Source organism: Diabrotica virgifera, chromosome 1 (assembly GCF_917563875.1).
Source record: "Diabrotica virgifera virgifera chromosome 1, PGI_DIABVI_V3a".
Taxonomy (NCBI): domain Eukaryota; kingdom Metazoa; phylum Arthropoda; class Insecta; order Coleoptera; family Chrysomelidae; genus Diabrotica; species Diabrotica virgifera.
In genome coordinates this window covers 102,045,668-102,058,497 of record NC_065443.1, presented here as the reverse complement: position 1 = coordinate 102,058,497, position 12,830 = coordinate 102,045,668, and the positions used below count along the sequence as shown (strand labels likewise).

Genomic DNA, 12,830 nt, shown 5'->3' with positions numbered 1-12,830 from the left:
TCATTTCTAAGTGTTGTTTTGACTTCAAATGGTGTTATTTCTAGTATTGGTTCTGATCTTTTATTTGTAATTTTGGGCAGAGACTGATCTTGCCCTTCACTGGTGCTCTCATGTATTTCACTATAAAAGGATTCGCCAATTTCGATTATATCCTTAGCAATTTTTCCATCTTTGTTTCTTATTCTGTATATATTTTTGTTGCCTATGTTGTTCGTATTTCGCCTCAAAACTTTTAAACATTTGTTTTCTTGAATTTTATAGAACAACATTTTTTTTCTTGTTTCAGGTACCTCCAACGTTTGTAGCCAAACCAAATAAAAGAAACCATTCACCAAAAACTATAGAAAAGAAAATTGCAAAATCTGATATACGACCTGGTAAGTTTTTTTAGCTTTTTGTATTTTTGTTGTTGCATTAGAATATGTTTAGAACATTTCATATATCTCTTAATAAAAAGAAATGAAAGTAGATCACACCAGCGGAAATCCTAGCGATGGAATATGGTTTTACAACAGCTTCATTGTGAAATTTTTTTAAACAGCTCCAAAACTCGTAAGTTGACATATAGAGTTTTTGTTGCCATGATGAAAATTTGGTATCATAACGTGTCTTCACTAAACGTCAAAATCGTGAAAATACACAAAACTTAAATATCAATTTATACAGGGTGTTTGTTAAAGAATGGGCCATAGCTTAACCTTAGATTCCTGAGCTTAAAATAGGTCGATTTAGCTAACTTACCTTAGTACGAAAGTTGATAATAACTGAAATACAGGTTGTCAAAGTTAAACTTTTATTTTATATATTCTTAAATATTTTCTGATAGGCATGGGTTAACAACACGAAATTTGATAAGCGGGGTTTTTTGGGATGAGAAATCTAAATTCGCTACCAAAAATGATGTATTGCCCAGAGGGCGTCACATACGTATTTCAGCGCTCATTTAATACGTTCAATTTTTTTTATCTCCCACTCTACATACTTTTTGAATCAAAACTTTTATTCTCTTAAGAGGATCGGTACGTATTTTCGGCTGCAATGCTATTCAAATGGGGATTCATTTTTTTCGAATCCTGAGAAAACTAATAAGTATTTTTAAAAAATTTAAACGCAGAATGAAAGATCACGTTATTAGCGAGGGCCGAAAGTCCCTGAGAACTTCTATAATGTTTATTTTAATAAGTTACAGGGGTGAAAAACTAAGAGAAAATTTAGTGTGATTTTTAATTTCAAATATATCATTCAAAATAAACTTTTTATTTATTCTAAGGGACTTTCGGCCCTCTGTAATAATTTAGTCTTTCATTCTGCGTTTAAATTTTTCAAAAATATTTATTGGTTTTTTCAGGATTCGAAAAAAATAAACACAATGCCGGGGTAATCTTTTCCAAATCTATCTTTGTCTTACAACGCACTCAGCCGAATATAATATTGTCAGCATATATTGTCAGTCAGACACTGACAATCAGTGACAATTTTAAATATTTGACATTGCATCGGGAATATGTTGAGTTATTGATTAAATATTATTGATATATAGTGTATTTGATAAATAATTGATTTAAAACGTGAACTTAATAAAAAGTTATTTATTGTGTTTTATTTGTGGAAGATCCAAGCAGAGAATACATCAGGATAATATAATCTGTGATCCAAGTATTTTGTTGTTAAAGATGTTCAAAATTGTAAGCGTTCCATAACAATATATTATTAAAAAATCACTGTAACACTTTTCCTCTTTTCTCGATCGAGTATTAGTCTTTGTTGTACAAATAAATTATTACAATCACTGAATACATAGTGAAAAAATTATCACATTTATTAACTGAATTAATAATTTGCAATTATAAAAATAACAGTTATCCAAGAATATTCAAAACTCATCTCTTTAAATTAATGATGACATTTTCAAGTAGAATGACATTCTAGTAATGTTTACATATCCATACCAGTGTGAATTTTACTACACGTAATTTGCCGTGTAGAGACAGAAAAAGTAGGGATACACGTAAATATTTGCGAATTATGTACCCATAGCCTTAATATTTTTACTTAAAAAAGATATTCATCTCGCTAAACTCAACTGTTTTCGAGATAAACGCATTTTAAGTCTGCGATACAACATAATTTTTTGCATAATATCATTGTAGTTACACCTGAAAAATACTTAAAACCATAATAATTGTGCCAGTTCTCATATGTCATTGCATCGCAAATTCCATTTGAAGAAATTTGCGATACATTTTTGGAAATTTTTATGGTTTTAAGTTATTTTTCGGGTGTAACTACAATGATATTATGCAAAAAATATGTTGCCTCGCAGATTTAAAATGCGTTTATCTATAAAACGGTTAAGTATACCTTTTTTAAGTAAACATACAGTGTGTCCACGGTTGGGGTGGCCAAGAGGAAAAACTTTTTTATTTTCAATTTTAGCGAAAAATGTCACCCTTGATAATAAGTTTTGCTTGTTCTAAAACCCCATAAAACGAAATAAAATTCAAGTTTTTCAAATCATCCGTAATTTTGTAGCCAATTTTATGTAAATCCCTATAAATTTTTGCTCTAAGTTCGAAATTGTAACAATAATAACTTGGGAGAACAACCCTTCGCTTCTTTGGATTATGAAACAAAACTTTGTCGTTTTCCTTGAAACATCCAATTATTTAATAATTAAATAATTATTAATCCAATAATTTTAACAATAAAAATTATTAATCCAATAATTTTAACAATAAAATTGATCACAAGATAAATTCTTTTTTGAACGCTTAACATTGTCGAAAAAAAAATGAAAATTCGCAAATTATTTATCGGAGTTGACAGTTACTAAGCTACATTGTGGCTTGGCAACACTAGATTATTGTTAGGATTTCGAACTTAGTGCAAAAATCTATAGGGATTTACATAAAATTGACTACAAAATTAAACAGTATTTGTAAAACTTGAATTTTATTTCGTTTTATGGGGGTTTTAGAACAAGCAAAACTTTTTATCAAGAATGACATTTTTCGCTAAAATTGAAAATAAAAAAGTTTTTCCTCTTGGGCACCCCAATCGTGGACACACTGTATTAGAGAATAAAAATTTTGATTCAAAAATTATGTAGAGTGGATAATAAAAAAATTGAATGTATTAAATGAGCGCTGAAAGGCGCGTGTGGCGCCCTCTGGGCAATACGTCGTTTTTGGTGGCGAATTTAGATTTCTCGTCCCAAAAAACCCCCGTTTTACCAAATTTCGTGTTACTACCATGCCTGTTGGGTAATATCCAAGAATAAATAGAATAAAAGTTTAATTTTGACACCCTGTATTTCGGTTATTATCAACTTTCGTACTAAGGTAAGTTAGCTTAAATCGACCTATTTTAACCCAAGGAATCTGGGGTTAAGCTATGACCTATTCTTTATCAAACACCCTGTATATACCACCTGTTTATCAATTTTAAAGCAGAAGCTGGTCCGGTGAACAGAACAACAAAAACGCTAACGCAGTTTAAGATTGGCCTATGGTAGAGCAGTCTTCTTCTTAAAGTGCCGTCTCCTCAATGGAGGTTGGCACTACAATTACAAACGCTTCTCTGTCTTCAGCTGTTCTTATTAGCTGTTCAAAATTTAGCCCTGTCCATTGTCGGATGTTTCTTCGCCACGATAGTCTTTTTCTTCTTAGTCCTCTCTTTCGTTCGATCTTTCCTTTCACTATTAGTTGAGCGTATTGGTATTCAATTCCTGCCTAGAGCAGATTCTTTTTTGTTTTTAGAATTATATTTAATTGAATTTAAAAGTATTAAACTATGATAGCTAGAACAATTATTTTGACAACGGTTTCATCACCAATGTAAAAAAACGCGTGTGAATTATACAGTGATGAGTGCGCTAGTAATCGGCAAAATAAAACAAAAGATGGAAAACATATTAAGTTGTGAGATAAAAAGAAATGAAACTAGTGAAGGTGGGAAATTTAGCGATAAAGACCTATAAATTTATATTCTGTTTATTGTTTCCCACCTTTAGACGTATCGGACGAGTTTGGCAACTGCCACAGTGACAGTTTTAGTTGACAATACTCCTTTGATATGTCTAAAGATGGGAAACAATAAATAGAATGTAAATTTATAGGTTTTTATCGCTAAATTTCCCACCTCCACTAGTTTAATTTCTTTTTATCTCACCACTTAATATGTTTTCCATCTTTTGCGTTATTTTGCCGGTTATTAGCGTGCTCATCACACGTATTAATATTTTACTTCAAGTAATGAAAATTATTGCGAATCCATATTAGTTAGGTTATATTCGACGAGGTGCTTGTTTAGATCCCGTGGTCTTAAAATTAATATTGTCGCCTCTTTGATGTAAAAGTGGTTATATCAAACTCACCAGGTTCTATGGTGTCTTCTTCAGTGCTTCCGGGGTCTCGGTCTCCTGAGTTCCCAGATCCCTTCACTACACTGTTCATTACTCACTGTACCACTAGTGCACCTAGCACTGTTAGTGCAGCTACAATGCACCAGTAGCGCAGTGAGTAATGAACAGTGTAGTGCAGTGAGTAGTGAAGAGGTCTGAGGCTCAGGAGACTGAGACCACGGAAGTCATAAAGAAGACTTCGAAAGCTCGTTGTAGTGAAAATCGACGCGGTTTAACACGTAATCCTGGTGTCTTTGATATTAAAAATTTTTGTAATAATATTAATCTTAGTTTTATGTTGAATTGACCAACCGCGGAAACCTTTCCGATTAAATAGGGAGGCCGAAGCGATAGGCAGACAGTCTTTTCTCTCCAAATGGATTAGTGCTTTCATTGCAAGAACTGTCTATATCTTACAGGTTTCGAACGTCGGACTACGAAAACTTCCCATGAATTTTGTCGGACAGAAATTCCAATTGATTTTTTACCCTTTCATTAAATTCATGCAAAAATCAGACTGCTATTTATCACCAACATAATTCCTGTCAAAGAAAATGGGAAAGTCCCAGATACAGAATACATCTATATAAATAATGAGTGTTTGTATGTATGTACATATGTACCTTATAGACTCGCAAACTATGCATTTCATCATATGATGACCTTAATGAAAGTTGTTGGTTTTTAAAAAACCCGGGATGGTTTCTGAGTTGGTACCACCAACCTAAGTAAAAAGGGGGCTTGCTCCCCCCCCCCAATAATTATTTTTTTATTTTTTTGGACAAACTGTTCTTTTTTAAAAGTCTAATAAGTCAGGAAATAAAATTCGAAATTATTTATCCTCTGAGCTTTTTAAGTTAGAAAAATAAAGCATAACAGAGTGGCGAAATACTCGACAAGGGAAATCTAAATTGCATTTCACGTCCTGTCATTCACCGTGATAATAATTTTATTAGCGAACTATTTCCTTTGTTCTTTTTTAATATAATATGATATAGAACCAAAATATACATTCAACCCTAAATTTTCACTTTTCTATCACCAACCGTTATTTTTTAATAGCCATCTAAATATTACCTCTTCTATATAAATAAAAATGAATGTTTGTATGTATGTATTGTTATGATCTGCTTTCTATTACTTTTATATTAATTATTATTTATTTGATCAATTATTTAATTAACGCAAATCATACATAAAAATTACGAAAGAATCTCAGGGTGCCTTTTTATAATATAAAAAAATGTCTAAATTATCTTCTCTCGTGGTTTCAGTATCTCTTAGTTGATCCTTATCGGGATAAAAATAGGAAAAGGAAATAAATAGAAATACCATAAATAAACACATACAAATACCTTTATTATCAATAGCTATGCTCTGTAAATTTATCAATTAAATTCTGTGGGCATAATTGTCCAAATGAAACCTTTATCATATAAATTAATCTAATTAAAAATAATTAAAAAAAATATTTATCGCTTTGTTTTTGATACCATTAATAAAACCAACTAAACAAACAAATTTGGTATTCGCAAAATTACATATACTTCCTATTAAATTTTTGAAATGTTGGAATCTTAAATTCATATGCTTTTACGTAAAAAAAATAACTTCTGATTATACAGAAAATCTATCACATAGGTTATTGACTGACCTTTTTGATTCACACACAATGATGTCTCCTCTTGACCCAAACAGCTCCTCCTTGTTGATTATGTTAGGCTATTGTCCAAGTAAAAAATACTGTGGAATAGCTTTAAGACGGTGAAATATGATATTCTTCAAATATAAATATTAGGTCAAACGTTTAAGAAGCGGCCCTTTGAAAGCATCTGTGTTTTTACGGTCAGACCTCCCGCATATCTATTCACAAGTTTCGTGCAAAATCTTAGTTTTAGTTCGGTAGCTAGCAGTGTGTTAGTACTGGAGTGTACGTGTGTTAAGTGATACGAGTGTTTTGTTGCTGTATTTATTTTGAATATTGGTTTAGTATTGTAATTATTATTGTATTATTGTAATATAGTTAATTATTGTAATTTAATTAATGTGAATAGTGATGTGGCGCCCGTGGGATAATGTAAATATCGCGTACGATAACGCTGATATTGTAGAAATTGCCAGTGCTAGTGTGAATGTAATTACTAAAAAAAAGAGCTCGTAAAGAAGATTCGAATGCATTTAAATGCAGAAACACAGCAAGTATGTTTGAATGTATACAAAAATCTACGTACGAAATTCGGCTTCGATGAAACACTATTGGCACAAGCCACCTCTGATTTAACAGAAATTCCACTTTCTAATGTATATAAAATAGTTAAAAATGAACCCTATCATCGCAAGAAACGATGTGACTACAAATTTTCAAGACCTTTAAATCCTTCACTCGTAAAACTATTCAAAACCACAATATACGACTGCTACAAAAGCAATGAAATACCTACAATAGAAATAAATAATAAGAAAGAAATTGGAAACAACCGGTCGAAATATGAACTGCTGTGAGAAAACTCTTCAAAATTGGATAAAAAAAAATGGGCTTTAAGTTAAAAAAAAAATAAACGTCAAGCAATTATGGAAAGCCAAAGAATAGTCAACAGACGTAATATGTACCTAGAAGAAATTACTAAATATAGGCAAGAAAATAGGAGAATTTATTATTTAGATGAAACTTGGTATGATACCCACGATACAGTAAAGAAAGGATGGACAGATGGTTCAAGCATGTGCATACCAGAAATGCCTGCAAATAAAGGCTCGCGGCTAATTATTGTACATTGCGGAGGAAGTGAGGGATGGGTTCCGAATGCTTTAAAATTATGTGGGAAGAAAATGGAAGATTGTAACGTTGACTACCACAAGAATATGGAAGCTGACATTTTTGAAGATTGGTTTGAAAACTCGCTGATCCCAAACTTGGAGAAAAACAGCGTAATAGTGCTTGACAACGGTTCCTATCATTCCCGACAGCTCACTAAAATACCAAATACATCTTCAAAGCTGACCTGCAAAATTTTTTAATGGAAAATTATTTGTATTTCGAAGATTTTTACACAAAAAAACAACTTATTGAAGTTCTACACACGAAGCAATTTCGAAAATTATACGCTCTAGAGAGTATTGCCGAAAAGCATGGACACACTATATTGAGACTTCCCCCTATTTTTGTGTTTTCAATCCTATTGAGTTAATTTGGGGACAATTAAAACCAAGTATAAGGCGTTCAAATACATTTCCTAAATTTGACAAAAAGGTAATTGAGATAATTAAAAAATAAGTAGCCAATATTACCAAAGTAGACTGGCAGAAAACAATCGCCAAAGTGATCAAAGTAGAAGAATATTATAAGAAGATTGGGCACTTCCACATTAATGGTGGAAATAAATTTATTATTGAATTGGGCGATGATAGTGACGAAGAAAATACGGAAGAAGGAGAAAATGAGTTAAGTGTATCAGTATTTTAATTGTTGTGTTGTGCAATTCATTTTCCAAGCATAAGTGTACTAATAAAAAGACTCGGTTAAAAAAATATTTTTAGATTTTGTATTTTTAATAAAAAAAAGAGCGGGGACATGCTTGCATTTTGTGCTGAATTTTAAAAGTTTTGAACTGTATACCTAAAGTAATTTTAGATCTAACTGTGTTTTTATAAAGTTCTTTTAGTATCAGTAATTCTAACAATAACAAGATTAATTATAAAAGCTATTCTACATCAGTTATTAATGCAAGCATGTGGTAAGAGGGAGGTCCCTGTGAAGTTAAATGTTATTAAAAAATTGATAAAATTAATTTTAACACAATATTATGTCCTGCTTTAACGGTATTTACCTAAGTATAAGTAAATATTTTTAACTACATATTTAATTACCAGAAAACACCAGCTTCCGGCCTAATATTAAAGAAGAACAACCCAAAGCTACAATAATCTTACCCATTACACTATATAGATTGCTTGAACAATACCAATCAAAGCCCTCTCCGTTCTCAGCAAAAATCCAGCAGCATACCAGCAACTATTTCTCCAAAACACAAGCCAGGGCTCTTTTTGCCAGTACTCGTTCAATAAACTCCAAAACTTTCTCCTCTCTTTCTCTCAACAATAATCTCCTGAGACCCAAGTATCTTTTTTACTTGGTGTCACAAATAATTTTACCAACGATAATTCTTGTAACTACTCTCTTGGACTTTACAGAATCAAAGAGGTATTTCTTCTCGATTTGATTTGTCTCTCGTTCCACTTTTCAGCTACTCTCACTTATCAAACACAACCACTAGTACTTGCTTCTGAACTACTCACGAAAACTTTTGACTGCTCCTCTCGGCTGCCGGTAACACAATAATCCCTCTTTCCAAAACTATCTCAACATTCAAAACCTCTCTTTCCCCCTTCCAAATTGCCAAGCCAATCAGAAACATTTCTCTTTTCCATTCGAAAAATCCAGTCATTCTATCAAACAATACTTCTACTCAAAACTTATGACTTTTCGGAAATTATCTAAATATTCCTATTATTAAACAAACATATTTAAAATTCCAATTCTCTTTACCTCTATTTTTCTAAAAACTAATAATTACATCTACCTGTGGTTTTACCTTTTCCCGTGAACAATCTTTTTAAAATTATAATCCTAAATAAATGTTCGTTTCACTTTTTATTTATAAAAATGTTTTTAATATTTCATGGAAAAACTCATTAAGGAGAAACCACCTTGCGTGAAAGCTAACTTCTAATAAATATTTACAAATCAATATACATGGTGTATCAAATTAATGTGCCCGCGTTATATTAAAAAAAATTAAATTTTTATTCTATCTTTGATTGCCAAATTGATACACAATAGTATGTATGTATGTATATATGTACCTTATAGACTCGCAAACTATGCATTTCATCATATGATGACCTTAGCAAATTTGTCGTTATCGCGGGGCGGGAGTCGGGATCGGGGCGAAATTAAATTAAAATTGCGAAATAAAATTAAATAAAATGTGCGATATTGTAAGATTTGTGAAAAGTCAAAGACTGCCATAGCTGTGATATGTCTAGAGACAAGAAGATACAAAATCACTATAGAAAACTACCAATGTAAGACAATGGATAAGAAGGACATAAAGGAAGTCTAAATGGAAGGACATAGTCAGACAGGCAAAGTTTATTCATGGTTATGATGCCAAAAGAAGAAGAACCGTGTTCGATAACTGATCAATTATTACTAGACCAGTTATCCCCGCAAGGCGTCTACCGGTATCACTTCTTACTCAGTAAACAGCAATATGTTTGTTGATGTTTGTATCAAGCGTAGCAGCGACGTTTATAATCTCAAGTTTTTTGGGAGTTTGCGGAAAACTTCGAGTGTCCATGTTTCTGGCTAGGAAAATTAATCGTGCCTTGAAAAACCGCCATCGTTCACTATTTACGCACCGCAAAAAAATATTACTTATCAGAATGAATTAAATAGATACTTTTATATTAGGTAATACATACATATATTTTTTAAGTATTTTTTGATTTTCTGTTAATTTTTATTTATTGAACTTTGACACATTATTGATTTATTTTTAAGACGGTACGAAGTTCGCCGGGTCAGCTAGTTATTAAATATAATAATATACACTAATTTAAATCTTAAACTTTCCTTATTAGAACTTTTCTCTGTTAACAACCTAAATCTTTCACAAATTACAAGCCATATAGACGACGAATATAGAAAATTTACTATAGTTCCTGTCATTTGACATGTTACGTGTCGGACTGGTTAAAATTCCCAACATTTATGTCGGACAAACAGTTTTTCATATACTATATAACATTGACTATTGAATAAACTTAAAAACGCCCTGCTATTTTTCACAATCATAAACTTGTCAACTTGACATGTTTATCACGTTCCACAATTAAAACTTCCTCTGTTCCAGTGTTCCCATACATCAAAGTTTATCCGACTCGACACCGTTAATCTATGGACAAATTTTCAGCTTGCTATTAATAATCTTTTATTTGGTACGCGGGCTTCAGGGCTAAATGTCTCCGTTATTAATTTATAATTTTTATTAAAAGAATTTGGAAATATAATACAACAAAAATTATAATTCAGTTTACAACAGCTTAAAATATCTGTGGACAATTTTTCTTTAAATTTAAACAAATAAAAAAAATAAAATTTTCAGTGATCTATAAATGGGGCACTGATCTATAATTGGAGCGTCTGTGAACTGGCCTAAAGCGTCGCCCTCACCCTCGCGTTTTCACCCTTCTGTATCGCGCGGCAGGCGAAAGATCAAGTAAACCCAACGGCGGCGGCGTCCGTCGATATGCGCAAACTTTGATGTTGATACAACACGCCCAACATTTTCGCGAATTGACTTCTCGTTTACTGTTTGGAGTGCTTATTACGTGGTCAAGCGACTTTTGATAACTTTGACAAATCAAAAATAATACTATTAACAACTGACTTATTTTTTATTGCGAAGTTTAGAAGACGACCAGTATTGTATTTTATAGTAAATATACGAGTACTTACAAAATACGTGGCGTGTAAAATTGTAAACAATAATCGAGTTTTATTTGCGATTTGATTGTGGTTTTATATCAACATGGACGTCAAATATACTTCAAATTTACATTGTCTTCCATTTCCTAATTATAGTCAAGCAGAAGGTAAATATGTACTGTAATTTATAAAACTATATCTTGAGATAAAATTAGTGAATTGCCAAGTACAAGAAATTATGCTTCTGAAAGCGCATGTTGTCTAAATATAATTTCATATTCTGTTTGTTTTCGAATTAACAAAGAAGTATTTTTTATTTATTTATGCTTTCAAATGGTGCATTATGCAATTTTAAATGTTTCCCTGTTTGTCCTACATAAACTTTTAATTATAATCTTAACAAATCAATGTGCAATCTCTGATAAGTGAATATTTTTTACATAATATTGGGAAAAAACAAAAAAGCTCGCAATCTTGTATAAACAATGTTATATTTTGTATGTAGTGTAATGCAATCGTTTTCGATGTTTATCACTTCTACATCATCATCAGGCCATACAAATATGAAACAAGATAACAATACAAGGCTACACGCTACATAGCATCACCAACAAGCCAAAAAGTTCTTCTACCTTTGTGGGATATGTTTTTTGTTTGTAAAAATGTAAAATCGACGTAGGACAGAATAACACATAATAAAAATAACATCAAAAACTAGTTCATAGTTTCTTCTTCACGGCAATCGTCAGGCTATTCTTATCTTAGATGCTGCTGCTCTGAATAGTTCGGTTGATGTGCATCCGTACCATTCCCTCAAGTTACGCAACCATGAAATTCGTCTCCTTCCTACACTTCTCTTGTCCTGGATTTTCCCCTGTATAATCAACTGAAGTATGTTGTATCTCTCATTACGCATAACATGCCCCAGGTGCTGCAGCTTTCGTGTCTTGATGGTTTCCAATATTTCCAGTCTTTTGTTGACACTTCTCATGACTTCGTTGTTTGTTATATGCTCGGTCCATGGTATCTTCAGGATTCTTCTATACACCCACAGTTCAAATGCTTCCAACTTTTTAGTAGTCGATGCGTTAAGTGTCCATGCTTCTATCCCGTAAAGCAGAGTCGAGAAAATATAACACTTTGCCAGCCTAACTCTCAAGTCTAATTTCAGTTCTCTTGCACAAAGTACCTTTCTCATTTTATTGAGAGTTCATAGTTAACAAGAGGCAAATAGTGCTGTGACCATTGCAACATTCTACAATGGTGACAATTGTCTTTAAATTGATCGACCGATCATATTATCCGTATGCACGCCAATGGTGAATATAAAATTCTTAATTGTATGTCAAAAAATGTGCAATAACTATTTCTTAAAACCCACTAAGTGATTGGGCGAACCATGTGGTCACAGAATGTTGGTCTGTGTCCATTGAACTGGCAAGAACCACACGTTATCATCGAGCATTGAATCATGTTGCCCTTTGAGCACTTTTAAATTCATCTTTTAACATCGACTTAGAGTTGCTACTAACACCAGTTTTTCGAAATGTAAATCATATTTCTCGATGTCACCTATTCTATAAGGTTGCTAGTTTCATCTACTAAGCAGAACGCACAGAAGATGATCTGATCTAGATCGAAAACGTTTTGCGAGTCCTTTTGGATGACTTTTTAATAGTTTTTCAATAAACTTTTTGGATGACTTTCAAAAAATTTTGTATACCATTATACAAACGAAGTTTTTACTTGTTCTGTATGATTTTTAATTATGGTATACAGCCAGATACTGGGAATTTCCCATTGATTTTGTTAAAAAAATTACTTAAATCGGACAACAGGTTTAGAATATACGAGACATCAAAAATGGCCCATTTTTTGTGGTGCCCGTTTTCTCTGACGCGCAGTGTATTTTACGATTTGTTTTCGATGGCTCTATAC

At 32.2% G+C, this 12,830-nt stretch overlaps 1 protein-coding gene across 1 annotated transcript in view; it reads left to right on the top strand.

Annotated features, from left to right (window-relative positions):
* LOC114333210 (uncharacterized) overlaps positions 1 to 12,830 on the top strand; it is a 197,859-nt gene that overhangs the window by 134,006 nt on the left and 51,023 nt on the right. The window contains exon 10 of the mRNA XM_050660558.1: positions 287 to 377. Within this exon, the coding sequence (XP_050516515.1) occupies positions 287 to 377 (91 nt within the window). The remainder of the gene's footprint in view (positions 1 to 286; positions 378 to 12,830) is intronic.